The sequence below is a fragment of the Pithys albifrons genome, chromosome 6, assembly GCF_047495875.1.
Source record: "Pithys albifrons albifrons isolate INPA30051 chromosome 6, PitAlb_v1, whole genome shotgun sequence".
Taxonomy (NCBI): Eukaryota; Metazoa; Chordata; class Aves; order Passeriformes; family Thamnophilidae; genus Pithys; species Pithys albifrons.
Genome location: NC_092463.1, coordinates 61956169 through 61980102, shown reverse-complemented (window position 1 = coordinate 61980102; position 23934 = coordinate 61956169). Strand labels below are relative to the sequence as shown.

The following is a 23934-nucleotide window of genomic DNA, read 5'->3' as shown; positions in this document are numbered from 1 at the left end:
TTGGAAGAGCCTCAGGAGAGGGCACAGAAAGCACTCCCTGCCAGCCTGAGGAACTTCCATCTCCCTAATATCTGTTCCGGATAAATCCCCACCTCTTCCTCCAGATCTGCCCTCAGCAAATCCTGGGAGGTATTTCGGAGATAAGAACAATCTCCATGAGGAATGTTTGGGTTGAACACCAAGCCCATCTTTCCAAAACGCTGGTTTGCCCACACACATCTCATCTCCAAGGCCACTCACAACACTGAATAAACTGAGAGGAACACACCAGCAGAGGCTGCAAATTCCATGCATTTTGCACCAAACAGGAGGAAATAATTCCTACAAACACTGTCTTAGCCCACAGAATCACTGCCATTCCCTCTTTTTGACTTCTTTTCCTATTTATTTTAACTTCCTGAGCTCTGCAGATCTCTGCTGCCAAACCACAACTTTAGGAAGCAACATCACACCCACGTGACAGCAATATGGAATTATTAGTGTGAGAGATAAAAACTCATTAATAATCAACAGGTGGTGATAGGCTAATCAAATCCAAATTAAAGGAAGGCTTAGGAAAAGCAATTAACCCACAAAGTCACAATGTGGTGGCAAATCTGGCACCTCCCAACACCCTCAAATCAAGACAGATGGATGTTTTCCTGGAAGATCTACTTTGGTTAAAGACAAGCTATGAAATACATACAGAAATTGGGATAACACAGGAATTTTAGGAGAAAATCATACACTATACCCAGCTAGGTGATCCCTTCACCTAAATGATTCCTTCCCTTGGCATTTGCTAGTGGTGAAAGGAAGGTTACACTGACAGAACAAGTTCCCACAACAGAATATTTACCAGCTCCAAGTCATTTATATGGAGTAAGAACAGAGATATTAACACAAAACTAGTTTTCCCAAAGTTTCAAACAGATTTTTAAGAGCAAAAAGCCAGCTAGGAAAGCTCCACCTTTCCCAATTATCACATTTATAGCAGGAAAATCACCCCTGCAAATTCAACTGCTGCTGGAATGATTTCTGACTGTGTTTACAATCCTTTCATTTTCCCAAACAGAGCAGGCCATGAGGGAACCTCATCCCCAACTTCTGGACTTCAAAGAGAAGGCACATTCCAGACTTTTCCAAAGTCAGAGGGCAGCTACTCTCCCAACTCCCCTTTCCTGTGGCCACCTTCACAGGACAAGAAGAGTCCCAAGGGTCACAGGAAAAAAAAAATCATTCCTCTGGATAATTTTTATTCTTGGACACCGTAAGAACTGAGTCATTGCCAAAGGATCCTGGTGCAATAGGAACACCAGGACAAACCTTGGGACTTTTCCAGGTGTTTAAACTCCTGGTTGCCAGCTTAAGTTACCAGGGAAAAGAGAATTTTATGAACAGGGAAGTTAAGGAACAACTGCACACACTCAGCCGTGCTGCCCTTCTGGAAGGGACGACCCACACAGGGAAGATCCTGAGAGAACAAGGCACATCCAGACTTCCAAATGAACAATCCACGTGGACACACTGACTGCATTACAACATTTATTCTGGGATGACAGACAGCTCTGTCACCATCACAGAGAGGTGCAACAAGGTGAGATTCTAAAGGAAAAAATTGACAAAGCCCCACAAAACACCTGGCAAGAGCCACCTGAAGTAGAGAAAGGAAAGGACACTTTTACCCATTTTCCATTTATAGGATGGTGCCAGGATCCAGTGATTCACTCAGCCTACATGTGATGTGCTCTCCAGGGAAGGTCCTCTTGTCCCGAAGACCACGATGATGTCCCTCAGCTACACTGGCCTGTTGGGGTTCTGAAGAGATCCTGCCAGGATCCAACAGCATCCCAGTGTTCCTGGGCAGCTTGCACTGGCAGGAACATCACCTTCTTCATCGGGATCAACACCCTCAGTGCTGCTGCTGCCCAGACTGGCAGGGTGAGAGCCAAGTGCCCGCCCCTCCCATTCCTCCACACCAGATTCCAGCCAAATCCCGTCACCCTCGGCCTGTATTCCAAAGGAGCCACTCCAGAGTCAGCTTGGCTTCTTGCACCAAGGACACACGTTTAACACACACAGAAAAACCATGGACCTGCACACACATGTGCTGAGGGGATTTGTGGAACAACTCCAGCAAGGATGGGATTCAGGAGGAATTTTCCAGGTGCCAACACACCACTTCCTGCAAGTACTGACCTTAACAAAAAGGTGTTTTTCTCTGCTGGCCCAACACTGTCAGTTCTGGGTTTCTAAAACCATTTTAGGGACTCAGACATACAAAAATAGAAAATATCTGCCCAGCAGGACTGGGGCACAACAACTTCGACATTCTGCCAGGATTACTGGAAAGAACACGGATGGAAAAAGCCTCTTCCAAGACTGAGGGAGGGGGAAGAAGGAGGTGGAGTTCATATAAACAATGCTGATAGCTGGAATCAAGCAGGAATGCTTGCCTGCAGAGAGTGGATACTCAGGCTACTGGGAAACACCTCCAGAGCACTCATTGGGTGGGACAATGGGAAGCTGTAAGGGTCTTGTTCCTGGAGGGGTTGGGACCAGGATTGGGAAAGGAGGTGTCACCACCAACAGCCAGGCCTGAATCCCCATTAAATTACCAGGGAACAATTAACGGTACCACAACACCAGGAAAACACCTTTAGCCTATACCAGCACCAGCTAAGAGCAACCTAAACTGCAGATTACGGGCAGCAACACCTTTAACCTTCCCTCCCAGACTCCACACCCATATCCCATTCCTCAGCCCCCCCACAGCCCACTCCTCAGCTCCCCCTCTATCCCACTCCTCAGTGTCCCTCTCCCATATGCCATTCCTTGGCCTCCCCTCTACCCTATTCCCCAGTGTCCCTCCATATCCCATTCCACAGCATTCCCCCTCCCATATCCCACTCCTCAGTGTGCCCCTCTATCCCATTCCTCAGTGTCGCCCCCATAGCTTATTGCTCAGCCCCCCTCTATCTTATTCCTTAGTGTTTCCCCATTTCCCATTCCTCAGACAGCCCCATACCCCATCCCTCATCCCCCCTTGATGTTATTCCTCAGCGTGCCCCCTCCCGTACCCCATTCCTCAAACCGCCCTCTATCTTATTCCCGTGTCCCACTCCATATCCCATTCCTCAAACCCCCCTCTATCCTACTCCCGTGTCCCCCTCCATATCCCATTCCTCAAACCCCCCTCTATCCTACTCCCGTGTCCCACTCCATATCCCATTCCTATTCCCGTGTCCCCCTCCATATCCCATTCCTCAAACCCCCCTCTATCCTATTTCCGTGTCCCCCTCCATATCCCATTCCTCAGACCCCCCATCCCATTCCTTGTTCCCCTTCCCTATACCCAATCCTCAGCCTCTCCCTCTCATATCCCGTCCTTCATTCCCCTCCAAGCCCCACGAAGGAGCCCAAGCCCCCCTCCCCTCACGCCCGGGGACCCCCAAGGGGCCACTCTCACCAGAAGAACGTGTTGGTGCCATCGTCGTACACCTCGGACTCGGTGCTGCGGCGGAGGCCGGCGCCGTCCCGCTCGGCCCCGGGGGCTCCTCCGTTGGGCTGCGGCGGGGCAGGGGGGCCCGGCTGCTCCTCCAGCGCGGCCTTGCCCAGGGCCCCGCCGTGCACCCGCCGCTCGCCGCGCCTCATAGCGACGGGTGGGGGCACCCGGGTGGGGACACCGGGAGGGGACACCGGGAGGGGACACGGCGGGGCCGCGCCGGGAGGGGGGAATGTGACGCGGCGCCCGCGCGACCCCGAGACCGCGCCTGCGCGGGGCGCCCCGCCGGGAGAGGGCGGGGCCGGGCGGGGCGTCCCCGCGTTGCTGTGGCAACCGCGCGTCGCCGCGTGCCCGCCAGGGGGCGCCACAGGCGCGAGGAGTCCCCTCAGGGTGGGGGTCCCGGTGCCGACTCAGGGTGGGGGTCCTGGTGCCCCTCACGGGTGGGAGTCTCAGAGCTCCTCACGGGGGTCCCGGTGCCCCCTCAGAGTGGGGAGTCCCAAAGCCCCTTATGGGGATTCCGGTGCCTCTCATGAGGGTCCCGGTGCCGACTCAGGATGGGGGTCCCGGTGTCCCTCACGGGGGTCCCGGTGCCTGCTCCGAGTTCGGGACCCAGTGCCCCTCACGGGGGTCCCGGTGCCTACTCAGAGTGGGGGTCCTGGTGCCCCTCACGGGGATCACGCTGCCCCCTCAGAGTGGGGGGGGGGGGGTCCTAAAGTCCCTCTGGGGGGTCCCGGTGCCACCTCAAAGTGGGGAGTCCCAAAGCCCCTCATGGGGGTCCCGGTGCCTACTCAGGGTGGGGGTTCCGGTGTCCCTCACCGGGGTCCCAGTGCCTGCTCTGAGTGCGGGTTCCGGTGCCCCTCACGGGGGTCCCAGAGCCTGCTTAGCTTGGAGGTCCCTGTGCCCACTTTAGGGTGGGGATCTTGATGCCACCACTCATGAGGGTCCTGGTGCCCCTCAGGGTGGGGATCCCAGACTATGCTCAAAGTGGGGTCTCAGAGCCCCTCAAGGGGATCCCAATTCCTGCTCAGGGTGCGGGTCTTGATGTCACTCACGAGGGTCCAGGTGCCCCTCAGGGGGATCCCAGAGCTGCTCACAGGGGTCTTGGTGCCCCCTCAGGGTGGGGGTCTTGATGCCACTCACGAGGGTCCTGGTGCCACTCACAGGAGGGACCCCTGGTGCCTTCACACCCTTTCCAAGAAAATACAAAAGAAGATGAGAATAAATTAACAAAGAAACCAGTCCTTGCAGCTGTGACAGCGTTGTGCTATGAGTACATATACTCAGCACTTGCAAATTATGTCAGTATTGTAATTTAATGCTAAAACTCCACATCTCTTGGTTAAAGTAACCCAAGAGTGCTAATTCAAGAAAATGCCTTTGATCTACACACACTCATTTGAACTATTCAGGGAAAAAGTGCTCTTTGCAAGATTGTTGTGTGGCTTTCAAGCACCCCAGGCTGTGCTTTCCCATTAGTCCCATCCCGTGTCTCTGTGTGATAAAACACTGAATATGTGATTTGTGTTTGCAAAAATGTGTTTTGCTGGTGAAGGGTTTTGTTCCAACCTGGAGGGTTCAAACGCAGGGTGCTGTGCTCTCAGGATCTGTTGTGTTCTTAGAATTCCTCAATCCTTTCCGAATCTTTTCTTGGCCAGGCTCCTCATCCAGAGCGTGACTTACTGATCCTGGATGGCAGGCAGGGGGCTCTGGCTTTCTGGAAAGATCCTGACATGGCACCAAGCACTGTGAAGGGAAGAAAAAGTCCTTTCTAACCAAAGCCATTCCATGGTTCTACAAAATACTGAAAGACAGCAGGGTTAGATGGGATATTCAGAAGAAATTCTTCCCTGGGAGGGTGGGCAGACCCTGCACAGGTTGCCCAGAGAACCTGCGGTTGCCCCATCCCTGGGAGTGTCCAAGACCAGGTTGGACAGGACTTGGAGCAACCTGGGATAGTGGAAGGTGCCTCTGCCCATGGCAGGGGGTGGGACTGGATGAGCTTTAAGGTCCTTTCCAATTCCAACCATTCTTATATTCAAGAATCCTATGAAATAAAGGAACTGGCCACGGGAGGGCAGCAGCCGGCTGGGTTTGGTTTTTCTAATCCATCAGGCCACAGTCATCATCCATTTGTTTGTGAGAGGGTTTTCCGGGCTGGCAAAGCCACGCTTCAGTCTGTTTGCCCTCTGAGATACAGCAAAAATTGTGTAGTTGTCGCATCTGAGAGAGAAGGGTTTAGCCAAAGTTTCCCTGAGAAGGTGGAAAACTCCTGCCTTTGGAGATAAAACCAGCAAAACACAGTCCTGGGATCTATAAGGACATAGAATCATAGAATCAGAATCATAGAATGGATTGGGTTGGAAAAGACCTCCAAGATCATCAAGTCCAACCCTTGGTCCAACTCCAGTCCCTTTACCAGATCATGGCACTCAGTGCCACGGCCAAGCTCAGGTTAAAAACCTCCAGGGATGGGGAATCCACCCCCTCTCTGGGCAGCCCATTCCAATGCCTGAGCACTCTCTCTGCAAAGAATTTTTTTCTGATCTCCAACTTCAGTTTCCCCTGGCAGAGCTTGAGCCCATCGTGCCCCCTTGTCCTATTGCTGAGTGCCTGGGAGAAGAGATCAACCCCCACCTGGCCAGAACTTTCCTTCAGTCAGTTCTAGACAGTGCTGAGGTCACCTCTGAGCCTCCTCTTCTCCAGGCTAAACACCCCCAGCTCCCTCAGCCTCAGCATTCATGGCTGCTGCACAATTCCCTTCCAACCTGAAACACTGAAACACCCCACGATGAGACCTGAAGTACTCACCTTGTTTGAAGTGATCACAGAATATCCCAAGCAGCAAAGAATTGCCACAAACCACAGTTGGAAAGGGCAGTTTGGAATTAGGAGAGGGGTTTTCCTGAGATTCACCAAAGAGAACCATCTCCTTCTAAGTCAGGTATACAAGAAAGCAATTCTCTTTTAAGTCGTCTCTTGAGGGGGAAAAAATAAAATCCAAGATGCAAGGAACTTAAAAGAGCAAATGAGTATTTTAACACCATCCTGAATTAGGGATGTGCTTCTCTGCACACTCAAAAAGCATCGCTGGGTGGCCAGGCAGACTCTATCTGGCTGAAATGGTGTCACACACCAAAGCCTCAGTGGTCTGTTACGTCTCCTCATGTGGGAATTACCATCTCCACATCCAACCAGGACTAACAGGTCGGGGAGCACTGCTGGAGCTGCGATGCCAACACACTCAGTGTGGGTCAAACTGCTGCCCAAGGTGGCCAGAGTCCTTCAGTGGGTTTGGGTGTGGGACCAGCCCCAGCAGCCACAGAGTGGATCAGGTCTTTAATAATTTTTGCTGCTCACACAGGGTTTGTGTGATTGCAATACCTCAGCACAGGTACGAGCCAGATCTCCACAATGCCTCATGTCTAAAGTGGATTTTCCCCAACAGCCTGGTGGGTGCATCAGGTTCCTCCCTGATTCCAGCTTTTCATGCTGCTGTGCTCGGGCCCAGTCACCCCAGAGCAGTAAATGCAAAGGTGGTGCATGGTGTGAGGGGAGGGGAAGCACTGAAAGAGTGACAGCATCAGCCTGGTCATCTGCCTTGCTGCAAAATCAGCTAAATCTCCCCAGGCAAAGCCAAATTCCTCCTAAGCAGGAGCAGCAGCATAGTGTCATCCAGTTGCTGTGCGATGCTGCAGGGGGTGGATATCTTGACCAAAGCCAAGGTGCAGGTACAGACTCACCTTCCCACTGGCTGGTAATGCCCACAACTTTTGGGATGGCTGCTGGATGCCCACACTCCAGAGAGCAAAGTGCTGCCAACCCTACTCGGGAGAAGAAGCCGAAGTGTAGGTGGAGTGTCATGGCTGTTCCACCCACGGGTAGCGCCGTTACCCTGGAACCAGCAGCAGTCACACTGCAAAGGCCTTTGCTCTGCTGGCAGGTGAAAAACACCACCTGACAGGGCTTCACTATCTCCAGGTAAACATACACACGCTCCCACACCCAGGAAGAGCTGCTGCCCATAAAGACTGTTCGCCGCTCACAGAAATCCCTGGGGATCCCCTGGAAGGGTAAAGGTCTGTCCCTGTCTTGCCTCTGCACTTGGTTTCACACACAGCAGGACATTTGGAAGAAAACTCTTTTTCCCCCTCTTTACTAACCCACAGGTCTGGCTTAGAGTCTGTTCAAGTCACTTGACAAAGTCAGAGGGTGACGGTGACTTGACTGGGAACACCACTCTAGACATGCTGGCTGACTTTCCTGCCAGGACACAGCTGGTTACCCTCCCAGGACTTAATTGATTTTAGAGAAACCTACAGCAATGCTGTGGGAGAGCACAAGGGAATCCAAAGCAGTTATTGATCTTCCTGCTATTCCCAGGAAAGGCAGCTCTTCTTATTTGGAAATGAAAGCAACAAATCCTCCAGAAAGAAGCTGTAAGTGGAACTGTGAGACCTGGGTTATGCATAACCAACTTTTCACACACATTTTGTAAAAAGAGTTATTCCCTGCTCCAAGTGGGAGGTGATTCTGCCTCTCTGCTCTGCTCAGGTGACATACCAATTGGATCTCTGCATCCAGCTCTGGGGGCACCAGCACAGGAAGGACATGGACCTGTTAGAGCGAATCCAGAGGTAGGACACCAAGTTGATCAGAGGGATGGAGCACCTCTGCTCTGAGGAAAAGCTGAGAGAATTGGAATTGTTCAGCCTGGAAAAGGAGGCTTAGGGGGAACCTAATTATGGTTTTCCAGTATCTGAGGGAAGCCTACAAGGAAGCTGGAAAAGGACTTTGGACAAGGGCCTGGAGTGACAGGACAAGAGGGAAAGACAAATTTACATTAAACAGGGGGAAGAAATTCTTCCCTGTGATGGAAATGAGGCCCTGGCACAGGTTGCCCAGCAAAGCTGTGGCTGCTCCATCCCTGGAAGTGTCCAAGGCCAGGCTGATAGAACTATTAACACATGGTGGGGGAAATAGCACACAACTTCCAGAGCTGCTTTATCAGCCAATGAGGCATGAAGAGAAGATTTCTAGAGCTATTTGGAGCTTCTGCTGATACCTCCTTCCTCCTTTTGGACCTTTTGTGGCACCTCTTTGGGGATGTCACAGGATACAGCACACAGCACTGGCACCAAGAGGGGCAGAAGAGGGTGGCAGAGCCCTGGAGCTGCAGGAGGATCTCTGCACATTTACCTGCTGCAGTGCTGGGCGGTTCTGGGCTTGCCACTCCTCTGAGCAAGGGTGAAGGGCAGCTTTCTCACCTCCTCCTGATATCAGCTCCCTCCCAAGGCAGGCAGGAGTCCCACACGGAAGTCAAAGCGCTGCTCGTTTCACATGAGACCTCAGGCGAAGGAGCTGGGGAAGGAAACCACACGACAAAGAAGCCCAGGAGCCTCCAAGCCCATCCTGCCTCTGGCCTCAGCCCAATCCTTAGGGATCTGCCCCAGGAAGCACCAGGACAGAGGAAGGTTCTCCGCTTCACCATGCAGGTAGGAACAGAAACTACTCCGATATTTCCAGGATGCTGCTTTCCAGCACATCTGAGCACCTGTGGCTTGGAAACATGGGATGCACTACGCTCCAGTCCATACCATTCATGTGCTTTTGGCCTTTAAGGTATTCCAAAAGTAGTACAAAATCCCCTTTCCTTTTCCAGTGAGCAATCTCACTCCTACCATGAGTGTGTAACAGGGTAAGCAGGGTGTGCTGCTGGTCCCACACACCACCCCAGGGAGCAGTGGGGTCATACTGGCCCCAGACACTGGTACCAGGGTTCAGAGGTGATGGAGAACAGATCACAGAAGGATGGTGTGGGTGGGTGTTATATAAACCTCAGAATGAGCACTGCAGAGGTGACAGCCCCGGGTGTTCCAGGAGCACCTACAATACAGCAAGGGGAGAGGGGCAGCTGCAATGTTTTTCTTCCCTAGCTTGGAAGAAAAGATGCATTTTTCTTTCCTTGAAAAAGCCAGGAAAGGGACTTTTTTCAAGGTCGGGCAGGTAGTAAAGGTCCAGGTGTGCTGTCTGCCTCTCCAATTAAAAGTTGTCTCACTTCTCAGGAAGCCATTAGGAGAGGTTGAAGTGCTCCAAGGGGAGCTGGGTAAGAAACATCCTGGAGATAAGAGCAATCTGATCATCTCAGTGTGGGTGATGGGAACCGCTCAAACCCTCACCAACCCATGACTCAAAGGAACACAAGAATGCCAGATCCTATCCAGGTTCTCCGCATGAGTTGCTCACATAGGTGAGCACCCAACCTGAGGGTGCCTGTGGCCATTTCCCTGAAGGAATGCTCAGGGCAGTGGGCTACCTGGCCTGTGACAGGGGCACAAGGACCACTGATAGACCTGGAGGCACCTCAGGGCACAGAAACCCTTTTTAACATCAAAATTTCTGCTTCCCATTGCACCATTCGCTTCTCCTACACCTTTGCACAGTGGCACCTTCAAATACTACTCTGACCACAGGGCAGGAAGGAGTGAAACCAAAACTGTCTTTCCTGAGAGCAGGGATAGAGTCCAGGGTTGGTACAACCACCGCAGAGTCCAGGTGGCCTCATCTGCTCATGGATTCAACTCCCTAATCCCTGGGACAAAAAGATTAGGTGTGGGAATAACAGCGGTCCAAAGTCCCTGCCCTCTGCAGCTGTCCTTGCCTACACATTCCTCCTCTCCCATCAGAAACTGGAGTGACAGGACAGGGGTGAATGGCTTCAAACTGACAGACAGTAGATGAGATATTGGGAAAAAATTCCAGCTGGGGTCAGCAGCAGCAGGACAACAGGAGCTGGCACTGGGAACACCCAAAAATCCCCTTCCCCAAAGGGCGGCTTCCCTTCCCACATCCCTGTCATCACAGGTGGTGCTGGCAGGGAATTTCTGCAGGATGAGGCTGGTGCACATGGAGGCTGAGAGAAACCAGCCAGGCAGGAATGAGCCAACATGACAGTGAGGAGCTGTGCCAGGCCAGATCCATGCCAGCACCAGAGCACTGGCAATGGGGCAGAGCCCAACGAGGCTTGCGCTCCCAAACCTGTGCCCAGAGAGGGGCTCATCCAGGGATAGGGAGAACTGCCACACCCAATTGTGCCCCCCAAACCTGGTTAGAGCTCTGGCAGAGCAGGTAACAACATCATAACCCCTACTCTGCCTCTTGCCCTTAATTGGGTACCTTTTATCCAAGAGAAGTTCTGGCTCTTGTTACCACAGCACCACTTGGGGAGATCATCCCTCTTCTCAAGCATTGCCACTTCAGCTTCCTGGCTGTTGGCCTCCTCTCAGCTCCTGTGCTCTGGCTGATCCACGTGAGTGAGGATCTGGCAGAACATTGCAGCCGTTTCCTCATCACAGCCTCTCCTACTCCCATGGCCTCATTCTCCAGTGAAAGCTCAGGATCTAGATCTCACATGAGGGCATGGTTGCACCACCACAGCCCTGCTCCCAAGATTACAGCTGGAGGAACCTGTCCATCTGGGCTCTCTTTCAAGTCACAGTGTCTCTGGCGACCCCGAGTGATGATATCCCCATCCCTGGCAGCTCCTTCCCTCTGCTGCACTGCATCACCTGCCCCCGGGAACAGCAGCGTGACTGTTTGTGGGGACACACCACGAGTCACAGCAAAGCACAGCAAAGAAACCCACCGAATCCAGGAGCTGGATTTGATGGTCTCTGTGGGTCTCTTCCAGCTGGGTATATTCCACAATTCTTTGCACAGCAGCTCATCCTTCCCTCTCTGTCTCTTGACTGCAGACTGAGGCATCCAACATGTTTTCCAAGGACTTTTTTTCATCTGCTTTGCTGCAGGGTTTTACCAGCCTCTGAGTGTCCATGTCACACTCTCCCTTCACGGGAATTTAAAAGTACCTTCCCTGACCTCCCCAAAAAGCCAACAGTGCCCTATCTGTTGGGAAAAGGCTGATTAAAGTCTGTAAAATCCACTGTAGCATGGAAAGAGAGAAGGTGAAGTGTTGACACTTCCAGTGCAAATGTCAGGGTATCAGGTGAAACAAGAAGGAGCAAAGTCCATATCGGAGGGAGGTTTTTTCTCCTGGTCAGATCCTTCGCAGCTCCAGGGCACCGTTGGGCACCATGAGTTCTAGAGGAGGCTGCACACCCTCACAGGGCAGCAGTCCCTCCTTCATCCCTAAAATACAAATCCATGGCTGACCCAGGAAAACCCCAAATGGGCAACCAGAAGCATGTAGGAGAAGGTTTTGGATAAGCTTTCTCTTATCTTCCTACCTGGACATACCCTCAAGGCTGCTGGGAAAAGAAAACATGAAATCTTCCAGGGAGCCTGCTGAAGTCTTACCTTCACTGGTTTTCTTTTCAGCAGGATGAAATCCTGTTGACTCCCTGGAGGGATTATCCTGTGGAGGACACAGACCCCTTCACCCCACCAGTAAGCTTTGCTCCCCCTGCACCCACAGTGAGTTCAGCCTGGCTCAGAGAGGGGAGTGGGGCAATGCCAGGGCAGCAGCTGCCTCACTTTCCCCATCCCCATTCCCCATTCCCCTGCTCATTCCCACTTCCCCTCTACACAGCCACAATGAAGCCCCAAACCTCTGAGAGGCTGGAGCTGAGAGGGAGAGCTCTCAGCTTTCCATACCTAATAATTCCTTGGTGCTTTTGTGGGCAGAGTGAAGAGAAGTGGGATTTTGTCCTGGTGAGCAACATCCATGAGATGGGCAGTGAGAAAGAGATCAAGAGGAAGAAGTTCCTGGATGAGCTGAGCAAGAAGGGGTTCACCATCAAGGTGAGGTGCTGTGGGAAGAAAAGGCAGCAGATACTTGGCCCGGCTTAAGCTCCTGCATCCCAGGAAATGCACCATTGAGCTCATCACTGTATCAGCGTTGGAAAATAAACCTTTCACTCAACCATTGGAGAGAGACTCCAGCCCCTGGCACAACCCCTGGCCCTTCCAGCTCTGCCCCTTCCCTGCCCCTCTGCTCTGCTCTAACAGCTCTTCTCTTCCCCCACTAGAAAATTGAGGACACAAAGCTATTTTATGGAGTCCGTGCCCCACAGCACATCTTCCGGAAATACCAGTGTCTGCTAGGGAACCCTGACAGGAGGCTCCAAAGCCAGAGTTCCCCCCAGGACATCCCAGTCACCACCAGGTGAGTACTGAGCTGACTTCCAGCATCCTGCACTCATCGTTCTCCACACCAGCATCCACTACCAGTCTCGGCTCTCCCAGTCTTCCTTCCCTGGATTTTGGTGCACACCTTCTCCCTTCCCTGCCCTTTTGTCCTGGGCCACACAACACAAGTCTGTACCCCCAAAGCAGCCTTTGACCACAGTTTCTCCTTGTTCAGGATACGGATTGTGCACTTCATCCTGCATAATACGGTGACACCTGACTTTGGTAAGGGAACGGGGATAATAGGGGTAATGCTCAGCCTGGATCTGCAGGAAAACTCCTGCCCTGTGGTGGGCACAGGCATCCCAGCTGCCAGGGTGCAGCTCAGACAAGTCAATTTGCTGCTACATCCAGAGGCTGGGAGATTTGGACTGCAGGAAGCAGCAGTTCCTCTGCTCCCTCTCCTCAAATCCCTAACCCTCTGCATTCTGCTCTGCTCCCAGAGAAACTGCAGGACCTGATAAAGAAGAACGTGTTTGAGGCAGCATTTCCCCTGCACGAGGTGAGACCAAGCACGTGGGTGCCTGAGAGGAAAATCCAGGAGTGGTGGAGGAGCAAGAGAGGATGGGATAGACCTGTGGGTGACTGGGGCTGCCCCAGAGGCTTGCTGAGTGAAGGGCATGGCAAAGCTCCTGGCAGTAGCCTTGGAGCTGGGGGGAGAATTAAGGGTGTCCTGGTATTCCTGTATCCAAACAACTTCTCTACTCTCCAGAAAGAAGAGGTAAGGGATTTCCTCAAGGAGAAGTGGGCTCGCTGGAGAGGTGTATTTAGCCAACAGCCAATTGAGAAGATCAGGTAACACAGGCAGAAGAGGTAGATCTTTCTAACCAAGAGGTACCACCTGAAACTCAGAGAGATTGATGCCCTTTGCCAGCTCCTGTCTCATCTTAAAAACCACTACTTGGAACCTTTTCATAAGCACTGGGCTGCTCTTGGAGCTTCCAGAGCTCTTAGCCTGAGGGTTATCCCTATGGCTCCCATCTCTATCTGCTAATCCTGGAGCATGAAACAACCCCCATGTCTGAGCAGGTTTTAATTAATCCAGGTGGTTTTCAACCACATTCAGAAGGCAGGAGAGGTGGGAATGGAGCATCAGTGTAACAAACCAGCTCGAATCTGAAGTCAGGGCTGTAAAGGTGACAAGGGTCTCCCACAACCACATCAAACCCCAGGGAAGAGCACAGCTCTTATTTTTGAAAACTAACTCCATGGACAGGAGCAGGAAGGAAAAAAGAACTTCATAAAAAATGTGTTACTGTCAGGAGGCTCTGGTAGGAAGGGGAGATCTTAAAATGCAGGTGCTCTCAGCTTCCTTAAATATTTTACACATCTAGAAGAGGCACTGAGGACTGTGCACAAGCTTATTTCTAAGGTCAAGTGTTGTGACTTGTTGGTATCACATAAGGATTAAAAGGCTGCATATTAATTTCAGGGATGGTGGTATGGGGAGGTGTTGGGGTTTTTGTTTAAACAAAGGCCAGGGAGCACATCACCACCTCTGACCACTGGTAGAAAGTTAATTCCCCCTGAATACAGCAGGGAAGGCCAGTCCCTTAGTCAGTAGGTATCATCACTTCTTACCCACACCTCCAACCCACTTCCCACACCATAAAAACTGAGATACTGTCACCATGGGTCATGGAAGCACTACAGGGAGGTGGCTGAGCCCAGGAAAAGAAGTTGCTCTGGTTTGAGAAGCTTTGCACCCCACAGCCCTCTCATCCTCTTTGAGTCCGGCATTTCTAAAATTGAAACCTGGCCTTTCTGCCATTCCCACCCCACTCAGCATGAGGCTGATCTGACCCCATGGAGCCATAAAACAGTAGCTGCTCTGCCAGCCTGGACTGACTCTCCCAATGCTAAAGTCACCAGTCACTTAGACCTCTTGCCCCTCCCAGATTCAAAGTCCCTCAGAGCATTTTCTAGTGATCCCCAGCAACCTGATCTCCCCTCTGGCTGCAAACCCCATCTCACTTTTCCTCCCAGGTGCTATTTTGGTGAGAAGGTGGCCTTGTATTTTGCCTGGCTGGGCTGGTACACCTGCCTGCTGGGTTTCGCTGCACTGGCTGGGGTGTTGACCTTCGTGGCTGGGATTACTCTCTTCAGTTCCAGCCAGGTGAGGTAAGGCACTTGGGAATGCCAAACGTGCATCCCACTCACGAGCCTTGGCTCTGCAGTCGGCTCTGAGCCATCATTATCCTCCTTTGCTTCCCTCCTGCTTTCTCTCCAGCAGGGAGATCTGTGAAGCCAACACCACCATCATGTGTCCACTCTGTGACAAGTGCCCCTTCTGGGTCCTCTCTGACACCTGCACCTATGCCAAGGTAGGAAACCCCCTTCCCAAGGCAGCCTCAAGGTGAAGGATGGGAAAACACTCCCAGTTCATGCTGCTTCCACACCATTAGAGGAAAACTCACCCCAAATCAGTCTCCTTCCCCATCAAGGATGATTTAACCAGTAACAAGCCTTAGTATCCATCACTTTCCTGCATTTTGTCCTCCTGCAGCACCTTTACCTGTCTCAGGGGAGATCAGGGTGGCAAAAGGATGGCTGAGCACACCCTGAGGTGCCACAGCCCCTGCACCTCCCTGCCCCATCACACTCTTCCTTCATCTCCTCCAGGTCACTCACATGATTGACAACGAGGCCACGGTCATTTTTGCCATGTTCATGGCCATCTGGGGTAGGTGTCAATGTCTGGATGCCCAGCACACATGGGCAGGTTTGCCATCAGGTTGGGTTGGACATGACTCTCCATCCTGCTCTGTGGGACAGAGGGGTGGCTTTCAGAGCCATCCCTGAGTGTCATTACACTGTCTCCTTCCCAATCCAGCCACTGTGTTCCTGGAGCTGTGGAAGAGGCAGAGAGCCAAGGTGGTCACCAACTGGGAGCTGTACGGGTGGGATGAGGAAGAGGTGAGGACATCATCTTTCTTCCTCACTGCTTTCTTGTTCAGGAGTCACTTGGACCCAGAAAAGACACATCAGAGGAGAGTGTCTTCCCCAGCTTGAACTAAATCAGGCTGTTATGGGTTGGGTGCTCATTCATGTCCTTCTCCAGCACTGCTCATCCCTTATGTCCATTGACACAAGAACCCCTGGGAATAGCACTGCTTGATCCTTTCTTTCCCATTTTTTACCATTTTAATTTTTCATTTGTTTTTAAGGAGGAGCTGGCTATGCAGCTGATCAATAATTTGCAGCACGAACCCCGGCTGTACCAGCACTCCTATTTCCGCAGCACCATCGTCCTCCTCTTGGTTCTGTTGATGGTATGTGCCAGGTGACCATGGGAAGGTCTGGTTTAAGGGCACATGGGCTTCCTCTTTCCCTCCCTACTCTGGAGCAATTCAGACTCTCCTATTGCTCGAACAGAGACCAGATTTTTAGAATAGGTCTCTGCCCATCACAAGGATCCAGGGGCTCCCTCATGCTCACACCTCACTGTGCTGACAGCAGAGGCCACCCACCCTTTGGGGACCTGGGCTGAAGGCTCTGCTCTGGCAGTGAAGATCAAGGCAGTAACACAGAGCACAGGAAGAGGCAAATCTCAATGTCCTTGTCCCCCACTGTGGGCCAATGGAGAGTACAGGCTGGATCAGGTGGAGACATAGAACCATGGAATCAAGGAATGTTAAGGGTTGGAAGAGACCTTGAAGATCATCTAGTCCCAATCCCCTGTGCCCTGGACATGGACATCTCCCACTAGACCAGGTTGCTCAAGTCCTTATCCAACCTGGTCTTGAGCACTGCCAGAGTTGGAGCACCTACAGCCTCCCTGGGCAACCTGTTCCAGTGTCTCACTACCCTCACAGCAGAGGATTTCTTCCTGATATCCAGCCTGCATTTCCTCTCTTTCAGTCTGTACCCATTACTCCTTCTCCTACCCTTACATCCACCTCAAGAACCCCCCAGCCTTAGCTTTAGAGTGCCAGTTTGCCTTTGAGGCCACACCCAGAGCCCTGGTGAGAGGATGCTGGTAGCCCTCAGGCTGGATGCAGCCTGTGCCCTTCCATGCCCTTCCCACCTCCCCCCCACAGATTGTGGTGCTGATCGGCATCGCCCACGCGCTCGTCATCTACCGGGTGATTGCCACGGCGCTCTTCAGCCAGAGCGGCCTGGGGCTGCTGCACGAGCGGGCCGACACCATGGCAGTGATGACGGGGGCTGTGCTGCACTACCTCACCATTGTCATCATGACCAAGGTGATGAGCCATACGGGGTGCCTGGCGAGTCTTCTCCTGGCTTCTCCACCACCTCCTCGCCACTCATGTGTCCCTCTCTCCTGCAGATCAACAGGCGTGTGGCCCTTTTCCTCTGTGACCTGGGTAAGGGAACCTGGGGATATCTCCCACCTGCACACCCACACCTGCAGTGCCGAGCTGCCTAAGGGTATCTGCACCCCCACAAGTCCCAAATGCATGCAGGCTCCCATCTCCTTCCTTTCCTCCACCATCACACACCAACTTCTGGGAAGCTCTAGCCTTGTAGGTCCCCAGGGGAGGCCAGCAGTGCCCCCAACACACACTCATTTGTGGCCCATGAGCTGCCAGCTTTGCTGTCCTGCAGCCACATTATGCTTTGGGGAGACCTTCAGCCCTACAGGGCTAAGACCCAGCATGAGCAGGAAGCCACCTGAGCTCCAGGAGAACTCACAACATGGATTTTCTCCCAGCTGAAAGGCTCTTCCTGACCAGGCTCATGGTTCTGAGGGACCTCCTTGCTCAACTGATCTCACTTCCATCAGAGGGCTCAGATGGAGAGCAGGGACACCTTTTCAACTTTCAGAGAACTGCTATAGCACCTGAGGGGGACCAGGGCAAGGTCTCACCACTCTCTGACCAAGCCCCTGGGCCTTGCTCCCTTCCCCAGAGAAACCACGGACCTTCTCCCAGCGGGAGAACAACTTCACCATGAAGATCTTCACCTTTCAGTTCTTCACAAACTTCTCCTCACTCATCTACATTGCCTTCTTCCTGGGACGGTGAGTGGTGGCTGGGGGGTAGCAGAGGGCAGACAGGGCTTGATCTGCATGTCCCCAACTCTCCCCGGGGTCCAGGGACAGCCCAACCCCTCCACCCTCCCTGCCAGGCACAGGGAACCCATTTGGGACTCACAGGGGGGGCATGACTCAACAGGTATTGCTGTTGTTGCTTCCTTGCTCAGGATTAATGGCCACCCAGGGCACTACGTGCGTATCGCAGGCCGATGGAGGCTGGAGGAGGTGAGACACACAATGAAGTTCTGTGACCCCACCAACAACTCCTCCTCTTCTTTTCCCTACTGCCTAGAGAGTCTCTGGAAATCTCAGCTTCCTCCTCTAGGAAAGGGCCCCTCAGGCCCACCCTGCTTGCAGGGCATAACCCCTCTCCTCTTGTCCCTTCCAGTGCCACCCCAGTGGATGCATCACTGACCTCTTCATCCAGATGGCCATCATCATGATGCTCAAGCAGACCATCAGCAATGTGATGGAGTATTTCATCCCGTAAGCTCCCCTTGCTGAAGCTCCTGCACAGCCAGGACACCGTCCCAGCTCTCACAGAGAGGAACCCTGGTCTTTGGGTCCTCCATTCCCTTCCTCCAGGGATGTCCCAGCAGCAGTCTAGCCCTGATGTCCTCTACAGCAGCCACACAAATCCCTCTCTCTTGCAGCTGGATAAGCCACAAGCTACGCAAGAACCATAAGCGTCCTAAGAAGAGGAACATGATGTTGGGAGAGGAGGAGGAGGCCGAGGACCCCTGCAAAAGGCAGTGGCTGAGCAACTATGAACTCAACGAGGTCAACATCTTCAGCTTGTTCAACGAGTTCTTGGAGATGAGTATGTAGGGCAGGGGGTTGGGTGAGAAAGGTACTGGGGACAGAGCCACCTATGCTCCTTGGCTGGGGAGTGTGCCCTATAAGGAAGGGAGAGCCCTGAGCTCCAGCTCCATGCCCAGCCCCTCTCTGAGAGCTCCAGCACATCAAGGAGATCATTCCCAAAACAGAGGGAGCAGGCAAGTGTGCTGGCCTTGGACCCTGCCTTGGACGCTCCCCTCTTCCAAGGGTGATGGCTATAACCCCCAGGGTGGCCCCTCAACCAGTGCCCTGTAGGCCTCCACAGATCCCCCCTCCAACAGCTTCGTGAGAGCTGGAGTCCCCCGTGAGGATGTGGAGTCCCCAGGACAGATCTATTTCCCCTTTCCACACCTGCAAAGACCCTCTGACACGAGTCACAAAGCAGGACAAACCCAGTCAGTGTTCAGGACCTTGGGGGGCGTCTCCCCTGCAGTGCCTTCACACCAGTACTGGCATCTCTCCCCCTGCAGCAATCCAGTACAGCTTCACCACCATCTTTGTCGCTGCCTTCCCCCTCGCCCCACTCCTGGCATTCATCAACAACCTCTTCGAGATCCACCTGGACGCCATTAAGATGATGCGGCTGTACCGGCGCATGGTGCCCAGGAAGGCCAATGACATTGGTGAGAGGGGGTCAATGGGCACACTCCTGCCAGCACCACTGCTTGGGCCAGCAGTGCTGGGGCCAGCCCCTTCGCCAGCAGCCCCTGAGCATTCCACGGAAGTGGGAGAACACAAGGAAGCTGCGGGTTGTGGAAGGAGAAGCCTCTTCAGACCCTGCAGAGGCTGAGGGGCAGCTTGGACTGGCTGTGCCAAACCTGCCCCTGAGATGGAGCTGGGGCTGCAACACTTGAATGAAAGCAGTGGGCTGGCAGAGGGGCCTCACCAGCTGCTCTTCTCCTGCAGGGATCTGGCTGCAGGTCCTGGAGGCCATTGGCATCCTGGCTGTGATTGGGAATGGACTGGTGATTGCCATCACCTCCGACTTCATTCCTGTGCAGGTCTACAAGTACATGTACAGCCACTGTGTGAGGGAGAACCACACTGACATGGAGTGAGTTCAGCCCCTTAACAGAGCCTGCCAGCAGCATCCCCACCTGCCTGTCCCCACCTGTCTCAGTTCCACCACTGCAAGGGCACGAGGAAGCTGAGTTGTCCCCAGAGTGGGGTGGAGAGAAAGGGAAACAGGGGAGGGTTTCCAGATGGCATCATCCTCAGCATCCCAGCTGGCCTCCCACTCACATCCTCCCCATGGTGGGTAAACTGGTGGCCTTACTGGAAAAGGCACCATGTAACTTTGAAGAGCTGCAGGACTGCCAAGGTGCCAGTTCATGCCCTCTCCTGCCCTTTCCTGTTCCTTCAAGCCTTGGCTGACTGACCTAGTTCAAGGCAAACTGGACAGAAGTCTCAGAGACCTCCATTTCCCTCAGGTTTTGCGAAAATGGGTAGTGAGGGAGGGGAGGGAGAGCCCTAGGTGGGTGCTGGCTCCCCCAAAATGGCGAGTTACAGTGTTTAACCTCACCATTAGTCACCTGAGAATCCACACACCAGAGAAACCTTAGAAATGAAAGCTGCAGACAGATGGGTTTTGCGGACAATTAGGGACCTCTGAGTCCTGCAGAAGAGACAAAAGCTGCTCGGCTTAGAGCACCCCACAACCCCTCAAGACAGCCACAAACCCAGTCCTTCCTCACAGCTGCTCCACCGGGTACATCAACCACAGCCTCTCCATCTTCCACATCCGGAACTTCGACCCTGACACGCTGCCCGATTTTAATGGGGATGAGATCGAGGAGTGCAGGTAAGAGCAGCACCCCCACGTTCTATGCCCCTCACCGTGACATCCATCCTGCAGCCAGGGATCCCATAGTAGTGGGGTTGGAGGCAGCTGGAGGAAGCTGCTGGGTCACCTCTCAGACCCCCACGGAAGGAGCCAAGGCAGGATGTGACACCTGGCATGGCACTGATGGGGCTGTGCTGCAGGTACCGGGATTACCGGAACGCCGATGATTACACCTACACTGTTCAGTTCTGGCACATCTTCGCAGCTCGGCTTGCCTTCCTCATCCTCTTCGAGGTGAGAGCCCAGGAGGGCAGGAGAGGGCTGGGGCAGGGGGAAGTGGCTGGGTCCAGGCCCCTTGCCCAGGCTGGGAGCCTCTGACGGCCTTTGCTTCCTGCAGCACGTGGCTCTGTGCGTCAAGCTGATTGCAGCCTGGTACATCCCCGATGTCCCCCAGAAGGTCAAGAATCATCTTCTGCACAGAAAACACACTGACCTCCGTAAAGAACTCAGGTGGGTGATGCCCCAGTAGGTGCCAGAGGTTTGGAGATGGTCCAGCCTAGAGCAGGAGACCTGGAGGGCTGCAGGATCTGTCCACTCCAGAGACCCTTTTCCTTTGGGAAAAAAAAAGCTCCAAGTTAAAATAAGGAGTGATTTTGCCCAAATTTTTCTCTCTAAACATTGTTTAAAGTAAAAGGACAAAGTATTTCAGTAAGAAACTGAACCAATGTAGCCAAGAGCTCCAGGCTAAGCTGCCCTGGCCCTGCTGTCTCCCATAGACTGAGCCCCACTCTTGGGAGGGCACAGCCTGCCGACTTCCATGGCCACCATGTCCCAGCTGCCACCCATAATCCCAGTGGGAGCAGAGAGCAGGGTTCAGGAAGCACCACATTGCCACAGTTCAGCTTTCCAGCTCTGCCTTCCCGCTGATGGCGGGATTTCCCACCAACAGGGGTTTCCCCCAAACAGCTTGCTGTTTTCCCTTGGTTATTTTTGGCAAAAGGCCCTGTTCCCACTCGGAATGTTTTTCCACACATCTCAGTTCAGACAGCTCCCTTTCACAACACCCTTCTCCTCTCTCCCCAGCATGATGGAATACTCCACTGAGGTGTAGCCACTGCTCACTGAGGAGAAGCAGAAAATGGACTGGAGCCCCCTCCCCAGCCTGGCAGTGCCACGGGTGCTCTGGATACCCCCTGGTACGGTGCCACATGTCCCATCTGGGACCAAGCTGGACTTGAGCTGGGAAGTGTCGCTGAGACAGCAGCTTTGCAGGAGCAGGATTCTTTCTGACTTGGAAAGGAAAGACACTGTGGCAGAGTCGGGATGTGCCTCCCCTGCACACAGAGTAGCTGTGACAGATCTGTGGCACTGGGGACAAACCCAGGGCAGCACCTGGCTGAGCTGCAGGAGGTGACCTGGGTCCTACTCACTCACTGCCTTAAGCGCAGAAAACACCACTTACCTCATTCCAGATTCCCTCTCCAGCCCTGTTTTTGCACTTTGACCTCATTTTCCACTGCCTTTCGTGACCTCCTCATTCTTGTACCGCTGGGGAACTTGAGTCTCTCTTTCACTGCAGTCCTTCTCGGCATGACTCCCACGTGGCTGCAGCTCCAACCTGCTGTTTCCATGGAAAAAATGTCGTTGTTATCCTGACTGCGTTTATCTCCAGGCTCAGCCAGGTCCTGACAGTTGTGCCTGGCTCTACTACCACCAACGAAGAGTCAATAAACACAACAACTGCATGGACACGCAGACCTTCACCTGCTGCCTGGTGTTCCTCCTGCCTTCCTCCTCTGCCATCCCCAGCACTCAAAGAAATCATGCCCCCAAACCTTTCTTTGTCTTACAGAGGATAATCCAGTGGTGAGGGCTGTGTGGGTGCTGGCTGGTGAGACACCCCAATTTGGCACTTTTTCCATGCCCAATGGGAAAACAGCCTGGTAAACATGCCAGGATAATGAAAATACCTGGGAAAATGGGAAAAACACAGCAAATCCAAGGTGGTAGGGCTAGCAATGGTTATCCCACCTCTTCCCTTAGTGCTGGCTGGGCCCCTGCTTCTCCAGCTGCTGTGGACAGATGGGGTTTGTCTGCAGCAGGAGTGGGGTCACACCCCAGGGCTGGATGGGTGCCACAGCTCTGGGGGTGCTGGCAGGGGATCCAGAGGCAGAGCTGGGGGGCTCTTACCTACCACAGGGATAACCCTGATGGACAAAAAATGTCTTACCAATTCCCTATTTGCTCCCAAACCTCCCCACAGCCTTGCCATCCCCAGGATCTGGGCTTGTTCCATGTAATCCTTTACTATCCCACTAATCCAACAGGTTTATGATGGATTTTGCAGCCGGCACATCAGTGTCTGTAACGTGTTCAGCAGTGCAGCACCCCCAGAAAGGGCTGCTCCATCAGCTGCTGACCCAAACACACACAGCCAACACCTGTGGGGCACAGGAGCAACGGATTCTTCCCAGAGCTCCTGCGGGGTTCCCTCTGTTCCTTTTCACCCCCATAACATGTGAACTGCACTGGTATTTTACATCATGTTCAATGAGGAGTCAGAGCCAGGGTGTTTCTCCTTGAGAAGAGGCCCACAGACCTACCTGTGACTTGTATCTATTTATTTCTGTGTGTATATAAACATACTGCACCCAGGGCTCTTTTTTCCCCTTGTTGGTCCCAAAGCACATGCCAGTTGATGTTTTTGCTGCTCCAGCCCCTGTGGGAAGGGTTGTCTGTCCCTCCCTCCCACTGCTCCACCTCCACCTGAACCTGTGTGGAAAAAAATCCAACTCCAGCTTTAGGGGAGGGGAAAAGAAAGAATAAAGGAGAAAAGAGGAGAGGGACAACAACTCACACAGCCCGCTGGGCACTTGCATGTGGCACAAGGTTTGGGGGCCAAGATGGAACCCCTTGTTTTTCTAGGGCTGGAAAAGCCCACTGAGGTGTCAGGGCAAGATGAAACCTTCCCAGTTTCCCTGGCTGTTGCTGGTGCTGGTGCTGCTGCTGTGATGAAGTCCATGCCCAGGGTATGCTAAGGCTCTAATCACCTCCTTGGTAATTAGTTCAGGTGATACCTGCTGTCCACAAGTGGCCACAGCCAGAGCCAGCTCCCCACAGCCAGTGCCAGCTAGAGCAGCCACCTCCAGTACTGGCTCCAACCAGCAAGGAGACCTTGAAGTCACAGAGAGAAGAAAACAGAGGAGAAGGAAACAAACAGGAGACCCCACGATGCCCACAGGCACAGTCAACAACCTCCCCCAGCTGCTCCCAGTAACTCACCTCCATGACACCAGAGAGGGTTGAGTTTGCCTGTGGTCAGCATACCACGACCCCAAACTGCAGCCCCCAGATCCAGCCTCCCCATTCCTGGAACACCCCCACAACATCTTCCTTGTGGGAAACTGGGAAAGTTTCATCTTGCCCTGACACCTCAGTGGGCTTTTCCAGCCCTGGAAAAACAAGGGGTTCCAGCTTGGCCCACAAACCTTGTGCCACATACAAGTGTCCAGCAGGCTGTGTGAGTTGTTTTCCCTCTCCTCTTTTCTCCTTTATTCTCTCTTTTCCCCTCCCCTAAAGCTGGAGTTGTTGGATTTTTTTTCCACACAGGTTCAGGTGGAGGTGGAGCAGTGGGAGGGAGGGACAGCCAACCCTTCCCACTGGGCTGGAGCCCAGCGATTGGGGCGA

The 23934-nt window shown here is 53.3% G+C and overlaps 2 protein-coding genes and 1 long non-coding RNA gene across 7 annotated transcripts in view; 1 reads left to right on the top strand and 2 right to left on the bottom strand.

Moving 5' to 3' along the window:
- PTDSS2 (phosphatidylserine synthase 2) overlaps nucleotides 1-10786 on the bottom strand; it is a 42163-nt gene extending 31377 nt beyond the window's left edge. Inside the window, exons 1-4 of one of the 4 annotated variants that reach the window (XM_071559200.1) lie at nucleotides 10658-10786; nucleotides 8681-8842; nucleotides 5051-5227; nucleotides 3449-4672 (exon numbers count right to left, since the gene is read on the bottom strand). In XM_071559200.1, the coding sequence (XP_071415301.1) occupies nucleotides 3449-3633 (185 nt within the window). In that variant the 5' untranslated portion in view covers nucleotides 3634-4672; nucleotides 5051-5227; nucleotides 8681-8842; nucleotides 10658-10786. Of the gene's footprint in view, nucleotides 1-1664; nucleotides 2946-3448; nucleotides 4673-5050; nucleotides 5228-8680; nucleotides 8843-10657 lie in introns of those variants that run through there. The other 3 variants (XM_071559201.1, XM_071559202.1, XM_071559205.1) reach the window with 3 other exon arrangements.
- On the top strand, nucleotides 8729-22010 carry ANO9 (anoctamin 9). 2 transcript variants are annotated; one of them, XM_071559199.1, is made up of 24 exons: nucleotides 8729-8976; nucleotides 11819-11887; nucleotides 12125-12241; nucleotides 12469-12605; nucleotides 12804-12853; nucleotides 13072-13130; nucleotides 13341-13423; nucleotides 14615-14749; nucleotides 14862-14952; nucleotides 15251-15311; nucleotides 15462-15544; nucleotides 15796-15900; nucleotides 16669-16833; nucleotides 16920-16956; nucleotides 17501-17612; nucleotides 17795-17852; nucleotides 18016-18113; nucleotides 18281-18447; nucleotides 18935-19087; nucleotides 19371-19518; nucleotides 20161-20265; nucleotides 20448-20541; nucleotides 20645-20757; nucleotides 21331-22010. In XM_071559199.1, exons 1-24 carry the CDS (start codon nucleotides 8971-8973, stop codon nucleotides 21356-21358), a joined length of 2274 nt encoding a protein of 757 aa, XP_071415300.1. In that variant the 5' UTR covers nucleotides 8729-8970; the 3' UTR covers nucleotides 21359-22010. The 2 variants fall into 2 exon arrangements, with proteins under 2 accessions (XP_071415300.1, XP_071415299.1); XM_071559198.1 differs by having other exon boundaries at nucleotides 8730-8976; nucleotides 14859-14952.
- LOC139673480 (uncharacterized) lies at nucleotides 20372-23650 on the bottom strand. Its single transcript, XR_011698121.1, has 3 exons — nucleotides 23530-23650; nucleotides 21710-21868; nucleotides 20372-20858 (listed from the first exon to the last, which is right to left on the bottom strand). It is a non-coding gene; the product is annotated as an uncharacterized lncRNA (long non-coding RNA).
- Nucleotides 23651-23934: the final 284 nt, after the last annotated feature.